Genomic DNA, 19,217 nt, shown 5'->3' with positions numbered 1-19,217 from the left:
GGCTGCGTGGCCCCGTTGGCCCTGAACCGCTGTGATCGGGTGTAATCGGTGGATCTGGACCGAGCGGAGGGTCGTCGGCTGTGGCTTGTGAGCCTGTCATAATAACAACCAACAATGTGATCATTTCATCTTGCTTTCACTTACACGTCACCTCACTTCACATGAGCCACGACACACGCACGCACACACACAAACGGGCACATGGACCGACACACACAAGGTTAACGTTAGGGCCCCATCTATTTCGCTCTAACAATGCCTCTAAATAGCCTTTCAAAAGCGGAGTGAGGAGGGAGACAAAAATAATCGAATCCCGCAATTACTGCTCGGCTTCATTCTATAGTTAAGTGCGTTTTTATTGTGTAACGTTTCTCCCCCGCCCCTCCTGCACCAAATCCCACCCCCTGTTTTTTCTTCCTCCTCCCTCTGCAAGCGTTCTCTCCCTGCCACTTCTCATCTAATATGGCCATAATTGGGTTAGCTTCTACAAATCAGATTTCAGCAATTGGGTTAGGGTCCTCTGAAATTGGAGAGGTCTCTGCGCTGGCATGGGTGGAGAGTTAATCTGCTTTTGTTAAGCCCTCCTTTTGGTTGCCGCGGCGGCGGCAACATCGGACTGTGCCAGTTAAAGCGCTTTACCTGTCACTGTGGACACGGCTCGTAATTTAGCCCCCTCTTCAAAATAAATAAATAAAATAACTGCCCCCCCCACACACACACACATTATACTCATCCAGCCACCATCTGCTTCTCCCCACTGCAAATAATGACATTTGAATCGAGCATTAACAGGCTTAATTACTTTAAAATTGTCATTTTAATTTACACTGATATAGTATTGATCACACAAGCAGAGATTAAGGCCCTCAGTGGAGCGGTTGATGTGGAATTAAACAGGGCCGGGTCCTCCTGGGGCTCGCCTGGCCTGTCCTGCCGCAGCAGGAAGAGGAATGACATCCTCCCCCTAATGAACTGGCAGCATGCGCAGACATGAATTTCAGGCCCCGGCGGAGAAGGAGGGAAATAATGGGGTTTGGGGAGCCATGGCGGGTTATTCATTCACTGCCATGCACCAATTCTCCTGTGATTCATCCCTGGGCCCCCAGACCCCCACCGCCTGTTTGCCTGGCACATCCAGCCCGCCTGACCTTTCTTCTGCCCGTGTGCAAGGGTGTGTGTGTGTATACATATATATATATATATATATATATATATATAGCATCATACCAGGTATCATGTACAGAAGGATGGAGTGGCAGGGGGGGGTGGCGGTGGTCTGAGAGGGAGACACCAGCAGCGACCCACTAATCCAAACATGGCCCCCCCTTCCCTCCCAGCGGTGGAAATGGCAGTCCGTGATTCTCCCTCTCATCCTGGCTCACCGGCCTGTCTGAAGACGAGGACGGCACTTTCCCGGGGAATTGATCTCCTCGCCCGAGCCTGGTGTCACGCACGGCTGGTTAACATCGACGGGAGGGGATGGGGGGCCGGGGGGGTGTAGGGTCGTTATCTAAAGTCCAAGCAATTCCCCCCCCCCCCCCCCCCCCCCTCTGCCTGCGGCTCGTGCCTGTGGCTCGTGTGTTGTGGAGTAATTGCAGCAGTAGAAACAACCTCTTGACACCTGTATCAATGACCACGTTCAGACAATCACACTCGACACGAGTGCCTTTAATGAACGGCTCTCAGAGCGAGAGGCCCCGATGAAAATAAAACCCACAGGGAGGAAGATTATTCAAATAATAACCATCCAAAGGGACGAGTTCATCCGTTAGAGTGGTGCTACTTATTCAATCTAAACCAAAATGCCATTTTTAAAATGTTTGTTTAGGCTTTACAAATAACTAGAGCTCAAAGCGCTTGTGGACTGCAAACATGCACCCGCCTTTCCATGGACACCAGTAAGAATTTTCAGGAGACATACTATTCAGGCATACAGATGTTTTAGAAAAGTCCCAGCCATCAATGCCGTGACTCCATCAGCCGTGCACTGTTAGTAAGATCTCGTCATATGCACTCATGCATTGGCTTCACTTTTCTGATACAGAAGTGCCATCTCTCTAATGTCCATCAGGGGGCGACTCCTCTGCTGTAAACTCCGGTTAGATTGTATGTAAGTCTGTGAAAATGATTCTGCTTCTCACCTGATTTATTACCTCTGTAAATTCGAGTTTGTGTTGTCAATTGCAAGCTTAAGGTTCGATTCAAGCCAATCATTTAGTAACGTATGGTCCATTTAGGCCACATGACTCTGCATTCGGTTGTATTTAGCTCCTCTCTCTTATGTCACTTCTGGTTGCAACCCCCCCCCCCAAAAAGCTGACCGTCAAAAAACCAAGAAGTGACAAACTGGCCTTTTCTTTTCCACATCCCCAACGTGTGGCATCAGTGACCACGCCCACTTACACGCCCGTCTTTGTCCCTCTTCACTTCCTCCTGTCTTATTGTTCTCCTGAGCTGTCACGAGCTTCAAGAATGATTTATGGAAACGGGAAGACATCATGAAATCAGACGGCGCTGACGGCTCCGAGTCGAATCACATCTCAGGTCCACGCTTGCCCTTGAGCCAGTCGACGACCGGGGTTTTCCTAAAACAGTCTCAGACAGATTGAAAGTAAATGTGTGGGATTGTGCGTCTGTGTGTGTGTGTGTTTGGGTGGGGGCGGGAGGGGGGGGGGTGGGGCGTTTGTGAGGTCCTCATTTGATTGCATTACCCACACCTGTATGCGGCGGGGTGGAAGCCATCTTGACAATGAAGGCGAAACCAAACAACAACCCTCCCCTCTCGGCTGGCAACTCCGCATGACTGATATCGAGATGTCCTCCAATACGAGTAATGGACTTGGCAAGGCCCGAGGTGGCCGGGCTCGGGCCTTCTACTCCACTCTGTCATCCAATCACCTTATTCTAATGCTATTGCATTGTTTAGTCAACCAGCCGTCCATTTACATCAGCCCGCCGCCGCGCGGCCGCACCACAAGACGCACTTAATAGAATTAGCAGGTATTGTGCAGCACATTTTGAACACATGGGCCGTTTTGAGAATCGCACACACTCCGTCCCTCCCCCCCCCCCCCCCCTCCCCGCCGTCCCTCCCCTGGGCTGATGAGGCCTCGCTCGCTGTCTTGAGTAATGGCACCGCAGGCTCCCCGCGCCGCGCTGCTCCTCTTTAGCCGCCATAACTCTGCGCTCGGGCGCCCCGCGGACAGTTAATACGGATCTTTAAATGCGCAGTCAGTATTGTTGTCATGTTTATGTTATGTACCACATATTAATAGCTCATAAAGACCATTTGTTGCGTTATTAGATCATTTTTCACTCGCTCCTCATTAGAAGATGGGAAGCTGGACAGCCGGTTAGTTGTAGGGATCATAGTTTCCTAATCAGATTTTGGGGAATGTTTGCGAGTCTCTTCAGTCGGCCGGGACATAAATACACGGGCAAAAATGAAACAACCACATGGCTCTGAATTTGCAGTCATATGCCCTCCCGCCCTTGACTGAACGCTTTGTTTTCCTTCTCAAACCTTTTGGCACTCCCAATGTCATCTTTTCAAACAAATGAGTCTCATACGCCCCCCCCCCTACCTCTTGTGATTAACATGGAAAAATGTCATTAAATAACCCCAGAATTGTCTCAAGGCCTCATGTTCTGATGCCGTTACATCTGAGTTTATTCGTAAACAACTTGTGTCCCTTCGTCCCCTAACTGCCCACCAACCCCCCCCATCTGTCACCCCGTTAAACTACTACCTATAAAAACACCCGCACGCTCCCAGCGAGAGGGTGTGTCCCGCCCGGCTTAATAACGGGGGCCTTCCTCCTCTTCCCGGTCCCTCGGCCGATTGATTTTCACCGGGTAAATGAAAGCAGTCGCTGTGGGGTTCTGGAGGTCAGAGGTGGACGGAGCCCAGCGGATGAGGGGGCGGGGCTTGGCATATGGAGAGGCTGTGCGCCGATGCGGGACCTCCAAAGTCTGCCTGATGAAACTTACCGGGGGGGTTTGTTTGAGGGCGGAGCGCGCAATATAGCTTATGATGTTGGTGTTGTTCAGTGCACCGAAATGCACAATCCCCCGTGATTGACCAGGCAAATATATAGGCCTGTTTATTGACTGCTCTCACTCTCCCACAGTGGTGGTTTGTTGCCCTTGCCTCGTGCTGTATACCCTTCCGTGGGCTGTCTCGATGGCAGAGCGTAATCAGTGAGTAATGCTTCCCAAGTGGAAACCAATCAAACACAAAGGGTGACCCAGTCAGCAGGGTCCCTGCACAAGTTCACGCCACAATGGCGCCCTGTGTGCACCATGCTGTGGCTAATTCACAACTCATTAAAGAGCCCTCTAATTAGATTGGATGTTATGCTCTTTCAGTTAAATTCAAGCTCTTAATTTTAACTGCCTAATTACATTTCTGAATGGAAAAAAAACACTTTTCAAAGCTCTTGCTCTTCGGCCAACATTTGAATCAATGCTGGTCTGCAGAGAAAAGTCTTTCTTCAGTTTAACTGGCTAAACACAGGTGGTCCAACTAATTGATTGGTTGCTTATTGCTTCCACCTGGTGCCCTTCGTGCTGCAAGGACTCAAACATTTGGGGCATTTTTCAAAATGTATTTTTGCGCCATTAACAATTCTGTTCTGATGCCAACAAGTTTGCAACATTTGGAAACTGAGCAAGGAAGCGATCTTAGAGAGGAAGTGTTTTAGGGGGTCACACACCTAAATCACCTCGACAACATCGACAGGTCGAAGGGCAGGTTGAAGCGTTTGTGACCAGGCGGCGCAAAGCCGAAGGTTCGATCCTCGAATGTAACAGACGCGCTGCGTATTCTTCTCCGGCGACACACAATAACGGTACCACCTGGTCATCTGCGCAGCGCTCAAAGGCGAGGGACCTGCGTGGGCCCCCTACAAATCCTCTTTTCCTCCCACATTTCTGTGGCTGTAATATTTGAGAGCAGACGTGGGTTCGCTGCCACTGTGGCCCCTGGCACAGGCCCTCTGCTCCGTCTCAGCATCTCAAAGCGGCCTTTTACCCGGGGGCCCAGGGAGAGAAGAGGGCCGGACGATAAAAGGAAACATCTGCGTCAGAAAAGTCCTCTGTTGTTTGTCCTTTAAAAAAAATGTTTTTATAATTTATTATTATATTAATACAATAAGAGGAAAAAAAAACAGGAGCGCATGACATAATTTCTTATCTTAGAAAGCTGAGGCTGCATTTACATTTGCTTTTCATGCGGCGTCCGTGTGCTCTCGGGGGCGATGCACTGGAGTATAACTAAGCTAGCATGCAGGATATCCAGCCATTTAAATCAAGCCTCTGGGAATTTTACATAACACATCATTGGCGAGCATCGGTTTTTACATAAAGACAAAGACGGGGCCACAAAGAGCCACCGGACGGGCGTCTTAGCCTGAGACGAGCTGCTGCGCGTGTTTTTCGCAGGCTCTTCTAAAGCTTCACGGTCCCGTGGTCACTGTTGTGCTGCGAGAACGCCTCTGCTCATACCCAGACAGAACACAGACAGAAAGCTGCTTATTTCTTTTTTTTTTTTTTCTACACTTCCAGCCGAGGGGGCGTTGGGGCAAAAAAAAATATATTTTTCTGTACGTGACCTCAAAAAGGAACCGTCTCCTCCGCCGGGGTGATCTTCGGAGGAGCCGCTCCCGAGCAGATGCTGGAGACCTCCATCGATTACCTCTGCCGCGCGCCGTCGTATATTATAGACGTTTCACGAGATGGCTCTTGATCTAGACGACGTTGCCTTCATTTAGGAAGAGTTGTGCTCGTGCTAAGGGGGGAGGAAGGGCTCTCGATAAACAGAGCAACGAGAGCCTTTCTGATAAATTCTTCCCACAAGTGACAAAGTAATGCCACTAAAATGCTGCAGACTCGTATATCCCGCCGACGGGACGCTGCGACGGAGCTGTATCTCACTGGGCGGCCAAGGATGCCACTCCGTCATCACAAGGCCGCCTGGGCGGCCGGCGTGGGACGGAATCGGGGCGGCCCGCCGGACAGAAGGCGACTGATTACTTCTGCGGGATGACAGCCGGCGTCTTTGGGGAGAGTCGGGTTTGCTCGATGGCGAACATTGACACGGGCAGTTGCATGAAAATTCTTTCGTGTCTTCATTCACCCACAGTAAAAATGACATTGCTTCCATTCCCCCGACAGCCCGTGTGATCCTAATCCAATCAATTCCTTCACAAATGAGGCCATATGAATGGCCGCAATATTAAATCCGATAATAATATAGATTGATGAACAGTCCACGACAACATTAGCGGGCCTTTGGTAAAATGCACAGATGAAGAAAAAAGAAAAGAAATCAATGAACTCAAGGACCTGTCATTGGCATGGGCCTCTTCCCCTAATGGGAATACTTTTTACAGACGGGGAATTACAAGTTGAAATATTCTTTTTGATTATTGGACATCCATAGCCAAATATGATTTACATTAATGACCGTAAGTATATTAAGGGCAGAAGCCCGAGATAATAGAGCGGAGGTAATGTCACTTTAATTACTAATGGATACCTCAATTGTTCAGGCTTTGATTTTTCATCTCTGGGAGTAATCTGATTAGGCAAATATTCATCATCCTTTTAGAGCAATGATTCTGCCGAGGCCGGGCAGCGCGGTACCTTAAAGACAGTGGCGTTCTCCCAGATCAACGGTTTATTTGGAGATTGCTTTCAAAAGATTGCACTCCACGTGAGGACAGAAGGCGGTCTTTTCATTGCCAATTCCACATGCCCGATAGACTTTAGGCCCGAGACGTTGACCTTGTTAGCAGGGACGGACGTTGTAAAATGTTCCCCTTCAGAACCATAATTGGCCCACGTATTGCTCCCGGCTGTTTGTCATTGGATGAATGTGGCATCCTGTTTTAGTGCCGCTTGTCCGCGTGGAGTCTTGATTAAATTGTGCGCCGCGGTGTTTTGACCTGAGCTTTAATATGAAGTTACAGAACAATCCGACCACAGCTGTGTGTCAATGTGGACGACCTCAAAGGGCTCCAGTCAACAGCAGGTCACCAGATCAAGAGGAGGCGTAGCAGCGTACTCTCTGACATTGCTCTTTAATTAAGTTAAGACGCAGATAAGGTCCCGATGACCTCCTGAATCATTGTAGATACAATATTAAGTATCTCCCAGTTAAAATGAGGTGGCATCAGGAAACTGCGTCTTGTTAAAGCACATGGTACTGTAAGGCTGACTCATGATGCCAAAGTCTATTTATTTTATATTGCATTGAGATAAAGTGATTGCTTTGTAAATTAGATGAAAGAAATTGGGTATTTTAATCCATTTTTGTTTTTTTTATAACTTCCATACAAAAACCGACAGCGCAGTTAAAAACGTAACAATCTAAACAGTAAAATTCTTTCAAAAATCTCTGTTCTGAAGAATCATTTCCAAGCGTTGACGGATGCAATTAAATCAGTTTAGACCTTCTCCTCCCATAATGCAATTCAAAAGGGTCCTGAATGGCGGCGCCTTTTTAAACCGCGCATCTCCGGTTTGTAACGCAGGCCTCGTTTAGTTAATAATCATTTTCAAGGGAAACCCCGATGACCTCATCTGGAGCGGCTTTGGCGCTTTTGAGCCGGCAGTGTGTCACGCCGCAAGAAACGCCGCTTAATTTCATTAGTTCAGACGGTGAATTTAAACATTTGGCCCGTCCTCCTTAAGAGGTCAACGCCGGCCCCACAGGTGTAATCCTGTAATTTACTTTGCTCATCTGATTTTATGTCCTCGTTAAAAGCTGCTGAAGCAGAAACATGCTATTAGTAAATACACAGCTGGAATATATACGAGCGTTCATCATTCTCCTCGTGTACTGTGCAGAAATTACGCATTTTGATCTTTTTAATTACCACTAGAGTTTTGTTATTTACAGTGTTACATCAAAGCGCACATTTCTGATTGCTTTATCACAAGACGTTTAATAAAACCACTGCTTGTTACTATATGTATCCAACATTTTTAACAAAGTTATCAAACTCTTCCATCTGGATTATGCTGAAGAAGCCAATGCTGTGGTCTAAAGCACAAGAAGGAAAAAAAAGCTCTTTCAAAGTCTGAGTCATATCATGTAAAGGGGAATTCGCTTTTCTTTTTTTTGTTGAATGTCATTGCTGTGATGGTTTTATTGCTTTAGACCCCTCTGCCGGGCAGGTTAGAGGAGCGACTGCACGACTGATGAGCATGGCAGGAAATTGGCAGATGGAAGCATCCATTTCACCGCTAATTAGGGGGTCCAGAAGCCCGCCGACTGACAGGGTTCAACCGGGCAATGTAGTGCCTGCCAGCTCCCATCCCGTGCGCTTTATAAAACGCTCTTTAATTCCCCGGCACAATATCATTAACTTTGTAAGTGGATGAACACAATGGACAAGCAATTTAATTAAGTCCTACCATTGAATGTTGGAGGGGAGACTAAATGAAATTAATGCACAATATTTCCCAGGGAGGCAGCCAACCTTGGGAGTGGGTCCGGATTGTTGGCAGGTCAGGCGCTGCCGAGGCTTTGGCCAATTATGCCTTGTTTAGACCCATCCATAATATTTTCCTCAAAAGAAAATAAAATCAGTGGTTTCGAGATCAATCGTGAGCGCATGTCGCTCTGCTTTCTGGGAGATTTTAGAATAATGAAGTGGAAGCCCGTAAAGGCGTTCTCCTGAGCTGTAACACAGGTATCCTAACCCATCCAACGCTGGGTGCTCACTTGAAATGATCAATAAAGGGAGGGGCGGAGGCGGAGTTTAGGGAACGCAAGAAAATCCAGTGGTTTCTGAGTAGATGGACAGATCGCAGTGAACCCTTAAGTGCAAAGTTTCATGGTCCCCAGAGGTTAAAGTTTTATATTTTAGTGAAATGTCCCAGCTAGCTATGAGATATCCGATGGTAGAAGTCAAAAAGTCCAATTTGTTACTTATTCAGTGAAATATTCAGTGCTTTCAGTGAAAGCAGCAAGTTAGGTTGAGATTCATCGTCCCCAGAAGTTGAATCCCCTTTTTTTGCCCCATTCATCATCCTGTTAAAAATGATTTGTCCAATGCTTTTGATTCATTTAGCTAAATTATCTATTCATTTGTCTTTAGGTCGACCAAAAGACTACTAGCATGTGTGTCACAACATTTTAGGATTAAGAGCCTCGTCCGGCTGCGTTTTGAGGCTGAAGTTCAGTGTGTTCCAGCCACGGCACCAGTCAAAATGAGGCTCAGGTGGTTTGGATCCGCTGAACCTTTTCTTCAATCCTAAGAGATCAATACTAGTCCTGCTTTGCCATGTAAAGCAATTTCCAGGCAAGGTTTGCTCATGGGTCCCTTGTGGGACAGTTAAGCATTATTAAATCTTAATTACTGTGAAATATACAAGTAAATGTTTGTTAACATGTTTCCTATTTGTACATTTTTAAAATGAATTCCAGTGCCCCCCCCCCCTCCCACGAACACATCCACACACCCCGGAGACAAGGACTCCTTCAGGACGTGACGGATGGCTCCGCCACTCGGGCGGCTTTCAAATCACAGGAAGTGACAGAGGAAGTTTTAATGAGAGTTTTGTCTGTGTATCCAGTCGGGGCTTCCAAGGCAGCCGATGAATAATAGACACTGCGGCTCAATACTCAGAATACTCAATCAATGGCGGTGGGAGAGGGCCTTGGCAAACACACATGGCAGCCCACCTCCCCCCCTCCGCTCTCCTCCCCCCGGGTGTGCGGGGGGGCTCAGGAGGGGCAGAAAACGCTAAAGCTGCTCCATCTGTATCTCGTCTTCACTGCAATGTTTCCCGCCGCCTGGCGATGACGAACGGGCCGCACAGAGGCTCCCTGCAAGGTGCTCCTTCACTTTCCCCCCCAAGCTCCTGCATGTCAACGGGTCCCCCGGCGGGACCCAACCAATCCGCTGGTCTTTACGCCGGGGGGGGGGCATCGGCGGGCATCTCACGCCGGCCTGTTGTCTGCCGCCCCTTCGCGCTGTGCGCGGGGGGAACACGAGCGTGTATGAACGCCGGCCGGCGGTGACTAATGAGGATATTATGTAGCTATTAGTCGGAGCTTATGTCCCTGCCTCCTCCTCTAAGCCGCTTTGACACAACATGCGTGCCTGATATATCGCAACACCGTTCCTTCATGACAGAACATCTGATTGACCTTTTCCGATAAGACGCTGCGGCGGCGCGTGTGTGTGTGTGTGTGTGTCGTGGGTTTCCGTGGTGATCACTCGGGATTTGACGGATGAGGGGACTCCGGGGATTTCTGTGCAATGAGAGATAAACTGGAAAACAGCCCGTTTAGTCTGTGCTGTCCGAGGGGGGGGGGGAGATGCCGCGGGAAGCCCCAGAGGAGGCATTTCTGAGAGAACCCGGGTCACGGCGCGGCTGCTGCATCACTTGGAGGGAAGTGTCGTTGACGGCGATTTCTGTTTCTATTACGGCCTCCCATTTGTGTGATGTTGAAACATTTGCTTTAAGGGAAACGCAGGCAGTGAATCGACCAGACACGACATTGATCGAGGAATCGCATCAGAGCGGTTCAGCTAATCTAGTGTTTACTTGTGTTACCTGTCTGGTCATTTTACTGCCAGTGTTCCCAGTAAGACCTCATTAGTGCGGGGCGGAAACAAACAACACCCCGGATTACGCTACAAGGCAACGTGATTTGTTGGGCCCTCCTCCCACTCCCTGACTGCTCTCTCCGATTGACGGGGGGGGTCAACTCCAGGTTCACTCTCATTTTGGAGTTAGATATGAGCGTGTTTTTGGCGCTGTTTGTGCGCGCCATGTCCGCCGCCATTCGGATTGCGATGTAGCCCCCAGTCGCTAAGTCTGTTTTCCAGGTAAACGTCTCGACCAGACAAGAAAATAATGAAATCATGTATCATGTATGCACATCGCACCAGTGGACAGACTACTACCCCGCCGTGAACCCAGGGGTCCCTTTCCGTCCCCTACCTGTCCGTGCATTCTGCCCGTGCTCGTTGCTTCTTTACCTCCATCGTGATGTCATCAGGGTGGGGCTTTGGCGTGAGGCCTGAAGTTGGCGGCTTTTGTAGCCAATGGAACGTGCTACTTTCATTGTGAACAAGTTGTCATCCAGGGGCTCATTGTTTGGGGGTTATATGTTTTTAAATCTAGCATGCTCTTGCTGTGGTTGCACAAGATGTCCTGCCGTGCCTTTAACAACGATTAAAATAATACTTTGCAGTATGAGCTGGCAGAGAAGCTCAAAGAAACACCAACAATCTTTTGAGTGGGGCCTCAGTTAAACCCCAAAAAAAGAGAGCCATCCCACTGGAAACGGTCGTTTCCTGCCGCAGTTAACCCCTTATGCCCCTTGTTAGGGGGCTTTATGAGCGCGTCATCGGTTTCCCTACTAAGCGTCCGCCTTACCCTCGGACGCTGCACAGCGACACTGCGATGACACCCGGAGTGTGTGTGTGTGTCAGCTCTCCCGGGACCGGACCACTCTCCCTCAGCACAGATTGGAGGTGAGACCTTGGAGGAAAAATGATTACTTTTATGTTTGCTTTATGGCTCATTTTTCACATTAAACCGCAGAAAATCCATGCTGAGGTCACAGCATTCCCACTTTCCCGCGTCGGCCGGAACTCATTTTTGCAGCCCTCGGTATCGATAAAGCATTCAGCGGAGCAAAGTATGCACCGATATGTACTGCAGCCCTCAAGTCTCTTATTGCCCTTTATTCTTACAGGCAGTCTGCTGGGACGTCCGCCGCTATCCGCCGGGCTTTTTGTGGAGATGCCAACACGCAGACAAGAGGTGGCATTGCCAGAGCGAGTCGTAAAACCATTGTCTCACTATCTACAATTACGGCAATTACTCATTTCCCCCTTGGACCCCCCCCTCCCCCCGCTCACGGTGCATTTAATAGACTGCATTTTACTAATGGTAAATTAAGTAGCCCGCGGTGGCAGCGGGGGTTTATAAATATGTAAAATATACTTTTAATTATTTCAAGTGAATCTGGCGGCTGATCAATAAAGAGGGACGTGACGAACATACGTCTGACGCGGGCCGCCGCGGATGAAGATGAAGAAGATGAGCGCCGCCTGTCAGCGCCGCGCCGCACTAATGAATATTTTGAGGCTGTCACGCCGGGAGACAAATGGATTAATTGCAATGGCTAATATAATAGCTTCTTCATGAAGAGTGCAGGAGGGAGGCAGAGGAGAGGAGAGCGCGGCCGCGGCTGCCAGCTTCTCAACCCCCCTGTCAAATAAATATTTATCAGCGTGGGGGGGGGGTTTAAGTAGATTTCTCGCGATTACACGGGGAGGCACTTAAGCGTCGTCGTTTATCATTTTATTTGAGAATTGATTTGGGGCGATTAGTTTGGTGTCATATTCATTTAGCATTTTTTGAGGGGGGATTCGGCCTGAGAGGGGCTGTTAAAGTAGAGGGTTTCATCATTTATTTCTAGTTCTCAGTTGTTGTTTTTACTGCAGATGACAGTTGTTGATGCGATCATTAATCAGTGTTGAGGACAGATTTTTGCTTAACTGATGATTCATTCCACAATTAAATGTTTTTTTTCCCCAATCAATTGATGAAAGCCTAATTTACCAGAGCTCAAAGGGAAAGCTAATGCAAAATGTTTTAAATATGCCGATTAATCAAATGATTTCTGTCCAGCTACAATTCATCCGTTGATGGTTTCCGCTGCCGGGCTTTAGTCCCCAGAGGATTCCTGCTATTTATTTACAGATAGACCGATGAAACATATACTTTTTATACATCTCATGTGTCATATTTCAAAATAGGCATTTTCATTTGACTGCCCTCTAAAATATTTACACAACCAGCAGCAGCTTTAGCAAAGGTGGCACCGCTGTGACAGATAGCACTGCCCCCCCCATCCTGCCCTCTCTCCGATCCATCTCTGTCTCTGGGTCTGTTGTCGGCACTTTAAGGTGAAAGAGAACATAAAGACCAACGTGTGTGTGTGTGTGTGTGTGGGGGGGGGGGGGGGGGGGCCTTCCTGGAAGCCGTCCTCTCGCGATGGGAAGCTCGTGACCTTGAGTCCGTGCCTTTCGCCCGTCGACGTTCCCGCCGCCTCCGTCTGTCCTCCACCAGAGCAGGAGGGGGGGGTTTGGTGGGGTTTGGTGAGGAGAGGGGGGGGGGTCTTGGGTCACCAGCCGCTGTTCTCATCAATTAAATGTGCGACAGTGTTTTTTCCTCCACGTCGGCTGGACCTGTGTGTCAAGGAGATGGGCAGGACCTCATGTTTGTGCTTTTGACAAATCAGCAAATGTTTAATCTCAAAATGTGCCAGAGCTCATAAATAATGCAGAGGCCGTGAGGAGGAGGAGGAGGAGGGGGGGGCGACGAAGAGAGGCGTCTGGCCTCAATAGGGGAAAACGCAGGAAAAACCCCTCAGACTAAATCCTCCTCGGTGCCCAGAAGCTTTTCTTCTACGGGTGTCTCCTCCTCCTTGATCACACCCCTCTAAGCTCCGTCACTCCTCCTTCCTGTTACTGTACCTGAGTCTGGCCATCCGACTTCAGCGTGCCCCCCCCACACCCCCCCTTCTCTCCCTCCTGCCCTTTCGTTTTTTTCACCCTCTTTTTCTAAACATTGGGTCTTTATAGTAAAGCTTGCTCAGCGCCCTCTTCGAGGGCAGGAAGGAGACCGATGCAGAGCCAGAGGTCCTCTATCTCAAAGACACAGGGGATTGAGCCCCCCCCCTCTTACCCGAGTGCAAAGACGGCGACAGAAAGCAGTGTAGCGGTCTGTGAACCGCATCAAATCCCCTCCTTCCCACAAACTTTGATTGGTTTGTCCGCCGATATGGGAAAGTTCTCCTATTGTCCGCGGCGGGGAAATTAAGATTTTAAGCCTATTGAAGTCGATAAAAAAAAAGAAATCCATCTGAAAGTGTTTCACCCTTTGAGAGCCGGAATTGTTGACGGGCCACATGAGAGGAGAATAGGGTGGAGGTGGAGGAGGAGGGGGGTGGAGTACTGTACCAGGAGCACCTGTTGTTGTGTAGTCCAAGGTGTGCAGCTCCTCCAGGAGGTCAATCCTTTGCACACTCAACATGGTGAGTGGTTCATCTTGGGAAAACGGGGAAAACAATGGGATCATTTGTGGCTCTTGGGCAAGTGGGGAATTTGTTTCTTGTGGGGGTTTTGGAAGTTCATTTCATCCGTAACGTGGAGACGCTGGATGGGATCAGGGTCTGGTAATAAAGATCTATTTGTATCAATCTGACTTCCCCCCCCCCCCCCCCCCCTCTCTCTCTCTCTCTCTCTCTCTCTCTCAGGCCCTCGGAAGTTTCTACTTTATCCACGAGTCCTTGAAAAACATCCACCAGTTTGATTTCAAAGGTGAGTACCCTAAACCCCCCCCCCCCGCCCCCCACCCCCACACACACATAAATCACCACATAAATCCATCCCTCCACCCCCTGCACATGACACACAACCATTCACGGGCCATTCCGGCTTCCATCAAAAACCAGTGGAGCTAAGATTGGCTTGATAATGTAACGGGGGGGATGGTAATGCTTATTAATATTGGGATTTAATTCATAAGATTTCGGGCCTGGCGGTAATGGTGTGCGGCGGGTTATTGGACAGTTACGGCGCTCTCATCAGGCTGCGGTGTCAGAGGGCCCGGGGTCCGCCGGCCACGCTAATTAAAGGAGGGGATATAGATGTGGAGGCGTCCCCGCTTCCTATTAGACCCAAGTCAGCATTAGAGTCAGTTGCCCTGTAGTGAAGGACAGGGCGAAGACGGGGGCGGGGTTGAGAGGGAACCGGAGAAATATATATATAAGGGCTGTCGACGCATGTCAAAGTTAACACGTTCCATGCGATTCCATGCGATTCCATGCGATTATTATAGCCGAGATTTATGCGATAAAATGTTTTAATCCAGTTAACGCAACTTTGTTTACTTCCTGTGTGTTGAGCCCTGAAACCGCCGCGTGCTGCAAGTCCGTTAGATCAGAGAGACCGAGGCGGAAGAAAGACGGACAGAGCTTTTTGCATCGGAAAACAAACAGAAGAACTGTGCAGAGGAATTCCTCCACGTGTCAAACCGAAGGGGATGATGGCAAACGGAACACTTTAGGGCGGACAGTGACGGAACATGTTGGTAGCTGCCAGGCTACACTGTGTCCCTGAAAGACAGTGGTGTGGAAAACGTCCTGGCTAAATGTGGGGAGATTGTGGGCTTCAAACACGTGATGGAGAGTTGAGGACAGCGGGAAGCAAGCAGCAAGAGTCCAAACTACCGTCATATTTGTTCATTCCTCATTCTGACCAGCAGGTGGTGCAGTTGTCGGACTATCTGGCTTTCACTGAGCTTTTAATTGCAACAAGAGATTCTGACGCCACACACACACACACACACACACACACACACACACACACACACACACACACACGTGGGCCTTCCAAAAATCAACCAACTATGTTTTGTGACAATAAACTGTCCCCCCTCCTCTGCCTCCGTCTCACCTCATCTCTCTCCTCCGTCTCCACTTGAAGCCAAGAAATTCAAGAAGGTGGTGGGGAAGGAGACCTACTCTGAGACACTAGAGAGCACGCCGTCGCTGGAGAAGGAGAAGTTTCCCCAGGACTACTTTCCAGAGGTGGGTGACGTGACAGGCGACACTTGGCTGACTGATGGCGGGGCTGTCGTCTCGTGGCAGCTCTGTGCCGGGACGGGGGCTGACGGATGGAATGAACACAGAGCTCTTTTACATCGCATGCAGGTTTAATAAAGCTGCTGAATTGAAAAAGTCATCAATCAGGGACACAAACCAATGACTTTTGATTTATTTCCCCCCCCTAAACAAGATTGCAAAAGAAATCGTATGAAACACCTGAAGCTCCAGACTTGTTCTGTTAAACCATGCCAGACTTCAGTTAATAATTCAAACATTTTCTTTCCCCTACTTTTTACATAATTTTACAGAAAAGCCATTTTGTTTCCAATGTACCTCTTTTCTGTTTTTAGAGTCCAATTTTACTTTTTTCTGCTCCGAGGAAACCTGGCTGACACGCAGCTGATTTGAAGACAAATCAGTCACAAAAATCCGAATGCCGAACCCGGGGGGGGGGGGGGTCCTCGTCCTGTCCCTCGGAGCAATTCCCCCGCTCGCTCCGCCGTGTTCGGGCATTTCTGGTGTGTGTGTGTGTGTGTGTGCGTGTGTGTGAGCATAGCTGTGCTGATATAGTAATAAAGAGCAGCGCCGCCCGCGTGTCATCCCCGCACTCCCCACTCATCTGTCAGCCATGCTCCGCCGGCCGCCTCCGCAAATATATGCAAAACAGATGGATACGGCCCCTTCACACACTTCCCCCCCCATTTTTCGTCTCTTTCACCCACTTGCCAGGAGACCCCATCCGGATCGGCCTCCCCCCCTCCTCCCCCAACGCGCGCACACGCACACCCAAACATCCTCAGGTTTCCCCCACGTTCCGCCGATGATCTAAAACCAATCACGCTGATTGCGGCGGACGCTTTGTTCTTGTTCTTGTTCCCTGTTCGGGCAAAGGAAGCGCGGCAAACAAACGCGGCGTGGCGGGGAGTGATGCAGGGGGAAAGGAGGTGTAGGTAAGGGTGGGAAAAAAGTTTTGCCCCGGTGATTTATGCCTGGATGGCGGCCGGGGTATGAATCTGGGATGATGTGCCGGAGAGCAGCACTCCAGATAATGTTAGCCCATTTTAAAAGAGCAGATTTGTGTAGTCTATCAGGGTCGGGCGAGTATTTTATTTTTTTCTCCTCCTTCCCCGCCCTCTCCGGCTCCTCCGCCGCCCCTCCGTAGTGAGAAATTGGTTGTTATCATAGATCACAGATACTGCTCAAACCTCTTATGAAAGATGAATTAATTTCACTAATGCTTTAATGCAAAGCTCTCATGAGGGAGGCAGACTGGTGATAACCCCTGCCTCGTCCCCGCTTCCTCCGCCCGTGATTTATGCCCTCTTTTAGTAGATGAAACCGCCTAGATTTGCCATCCATCTGCAGCTTTGAGGAATCCTATTACACCGGGGTGTGTATGTGGTGTGGGAGGCGGGGGATCTTGGGCCGGTCGGAACGCCACACACACACACACACACACACACACACACACACACAGGAGACCTGAAACCAGTTGCTGGAGTTGCGGCTCTCAGATTCAGACTGAATTCAGATTCAGACAAACGTTGAAAGCCGACCCGGGACGGATTACATGTTTACCTGCTCGTAAAGAGGAAGCAAAGTGTTGTATCCTCCCAGGAAGGTTAGAGTGACAGCAGACCGCTCAGGTGGTCTGTGTGTGTGTGTGTGTGTGTGTGTGTGTGTGTGTGTGTGTGTGTGTGTGTGGGCGTCTTCCCTTCACGATCCCCCTCGTTAATAAAGTGTCAGTGAGCGGGATGCTGGTGACATCATGGTGGGACGGCCGAGCGTATAAAAGAGGAACCGAACGTCATTTGCTGCATTGAGCGTTTGCGCGTTGGACTCATCGCGATGAAAACGGCCAAAATAATGTGAATTATCGATCCGCAAATGATTTTCCCGCCATTGAACGACCACGATGTCCCAACACCTGATGTGATGTGTTCAAACAACCAGGAGATTGTCAACTGATATAAAAGTACACAAACTCAAAGGTACTAAAGGTTTATGATCGATTGATGTATGATGTCAGGATAATAGTGTTTGAAATTGGCTGGTATTTATTTAGTCATATTTTGTTTCCCCCGTTGTTCCGTCAATCTCTCCGCGCCCCCCCGCCTCCCCCGTTGGGGTGTTTAATATATTTATTTGTTTGGCTTGGGTAAAACGTGCCTCCAAAAGCCATTGCATCATAAGGATTTGTCATTGCCTTATATAAATAAAGTATATGACCCAGACCTTAATGTGCCCTTGCTATTGATTGTTTTACGCAGGCGGTATGAAAAAAAAAAAAAAAAAGACAGACGGAGAGCGAGAGAGAGAAGGGAACCGGCAACTGGCCGTAGATCAACGTCCGTATGTGTTTGTTGTTTGGCACGGCGGAGCGCGGCCATAAAAGCATTGACTCCTCGTACCCTTTTAGTGCCCTAAGCTTCGATACGGGGCTGCGATTACGTGAAACCCCCCCCCCCCCCCCGCTCGCTCCAGTTTTGATTTAAACCTGCAATGTGCAAACGCGACGCCCTGGTGCAAGGAGATGAAGTCACTCAAGCTGGCATCGCTTGTAAAATTGCTCGCCGTGTTTATCGCCGCACAAGACACCTGTGACAGAGATGGCGCTCGCCGCCACGTTTGGGGAGCTCGTAAAAGGATGAGGCGATGAAGGGGAAGCTAAGCGAAGGCCTTCGTCCATTACCTTTTGTTTTACACTAATGCGTCACAGAAAGCTAAATAGAGTTTCACGACTGAAACATCCAATTTTGATCCATTTTTTTACCTTTGAGAGGTAAAGAAACGGCGTCGTGTGGAGCGCCGCTCTCTGTACATGGTGGTGCATCTTTATCCGGACACACACACACACACGCATATATATGTTGACATGCTGTCCAGTCATATAAACCCTATGTGAGCCCCCACACCCCCCCCAGTTGATGGAATAAAGATAAATGTGACTGTCTGCAGGGCCTCAAATCAATCAGCGTTTGTGTGTATTCTTATTACTCACAGTGCATTTCTGTCACAGGGCTTTTGTCTGACCCCCCCTCCACAAACGCACACACACACACACACACTCACTGGCCTGCACTATTCTATCAGACCCCCCCTCTAAACATCACCCCGTCATATTTATGGGGGTCGGACTTGGAACTGACGTATAAGAAAGGTCAAAACTCTGTGTGTGTGTGTGTGTGTGTGGTGTGTGTGTGTGTGTGTGTGTGTGTGTGTGTGTGTGTGTGTGTGTGTGTGTGGTGTGTGTGTGTGTGTGTGTGTGTGTGTGTGTGTGTGTGTGTGTGTACCGGACACACACACACACCGGAGCGTAATCTTCCTTAGTCACAATTGGTGGGGGGGGGGGTTTATGTAGTGGTTCTCAGTAGATCCGGTGGTCCTTCTTCTCTCCATCACCCCCCATCTTGTCTTTATTTTTTGTCTTATTTCCTGTCTGTCTTGTTGTGTGTGTGTGTTTGTCTCCCCCCCCCACCCCCCTCCCGGATGAGACCCGCTGTGTCGCTGCCGTTCATCACTGCCACGGGCGAGACGCCACCGCTGACCTATGAGAGGTCGGCCAATGTCA

At 49.2% G+C, this 19,217-nt stretch overlaps 1 protein-coding gene across 4 annotated transcripts in view; it reads left to right on the top strand.

Annotated features, from left to right (window-relative positions):
• Nucleotides 1-19,217, top strand: part of inpp5a (inositol polyphosphate-5-phosphatase A) — a 109,202-nt gene that overhangs the window by 43,100 nt on the left and 46,885 nt on the right. For all 4 annotated transcript variants that reach the window (XM_040178059.2, XM_040178060.2, XM_078103903.1 and 1 more), the window contains exons 5-6: nt 14,294-14,357; nt 15,525-15,628. In XM_040178059.2, coding sequence (XP_040033993.2) covers nt 14,294-14,357; nt 15,525-15,628 — 168 coding nt within the window. The remainder of the gene's footprint in view (nt 1-14,293; nt 14,358-15,524; nt 15,629-19,217) is intronic.

Source organism: Gasterosteus aculeatus, chromosome 6, assembly GCF_964276395.1.
Source record: "Gasterosteus aculeatus chromosome 6, fGasAcu3.hap1.1, whole genome shotgun sequence".
Lineage (NCBI taxonomy): Eukaryota > Metazoa > Chordata > Actinopteri > Perciformes > Gasterosteidae > Gasterosteus > Gasterosteus aculeatus.
The sequence above is the reverse complement of the archived record's forward strand: the minus strand, read 5'-3'. Positions and strand labels throughout refer to the sequence as shown.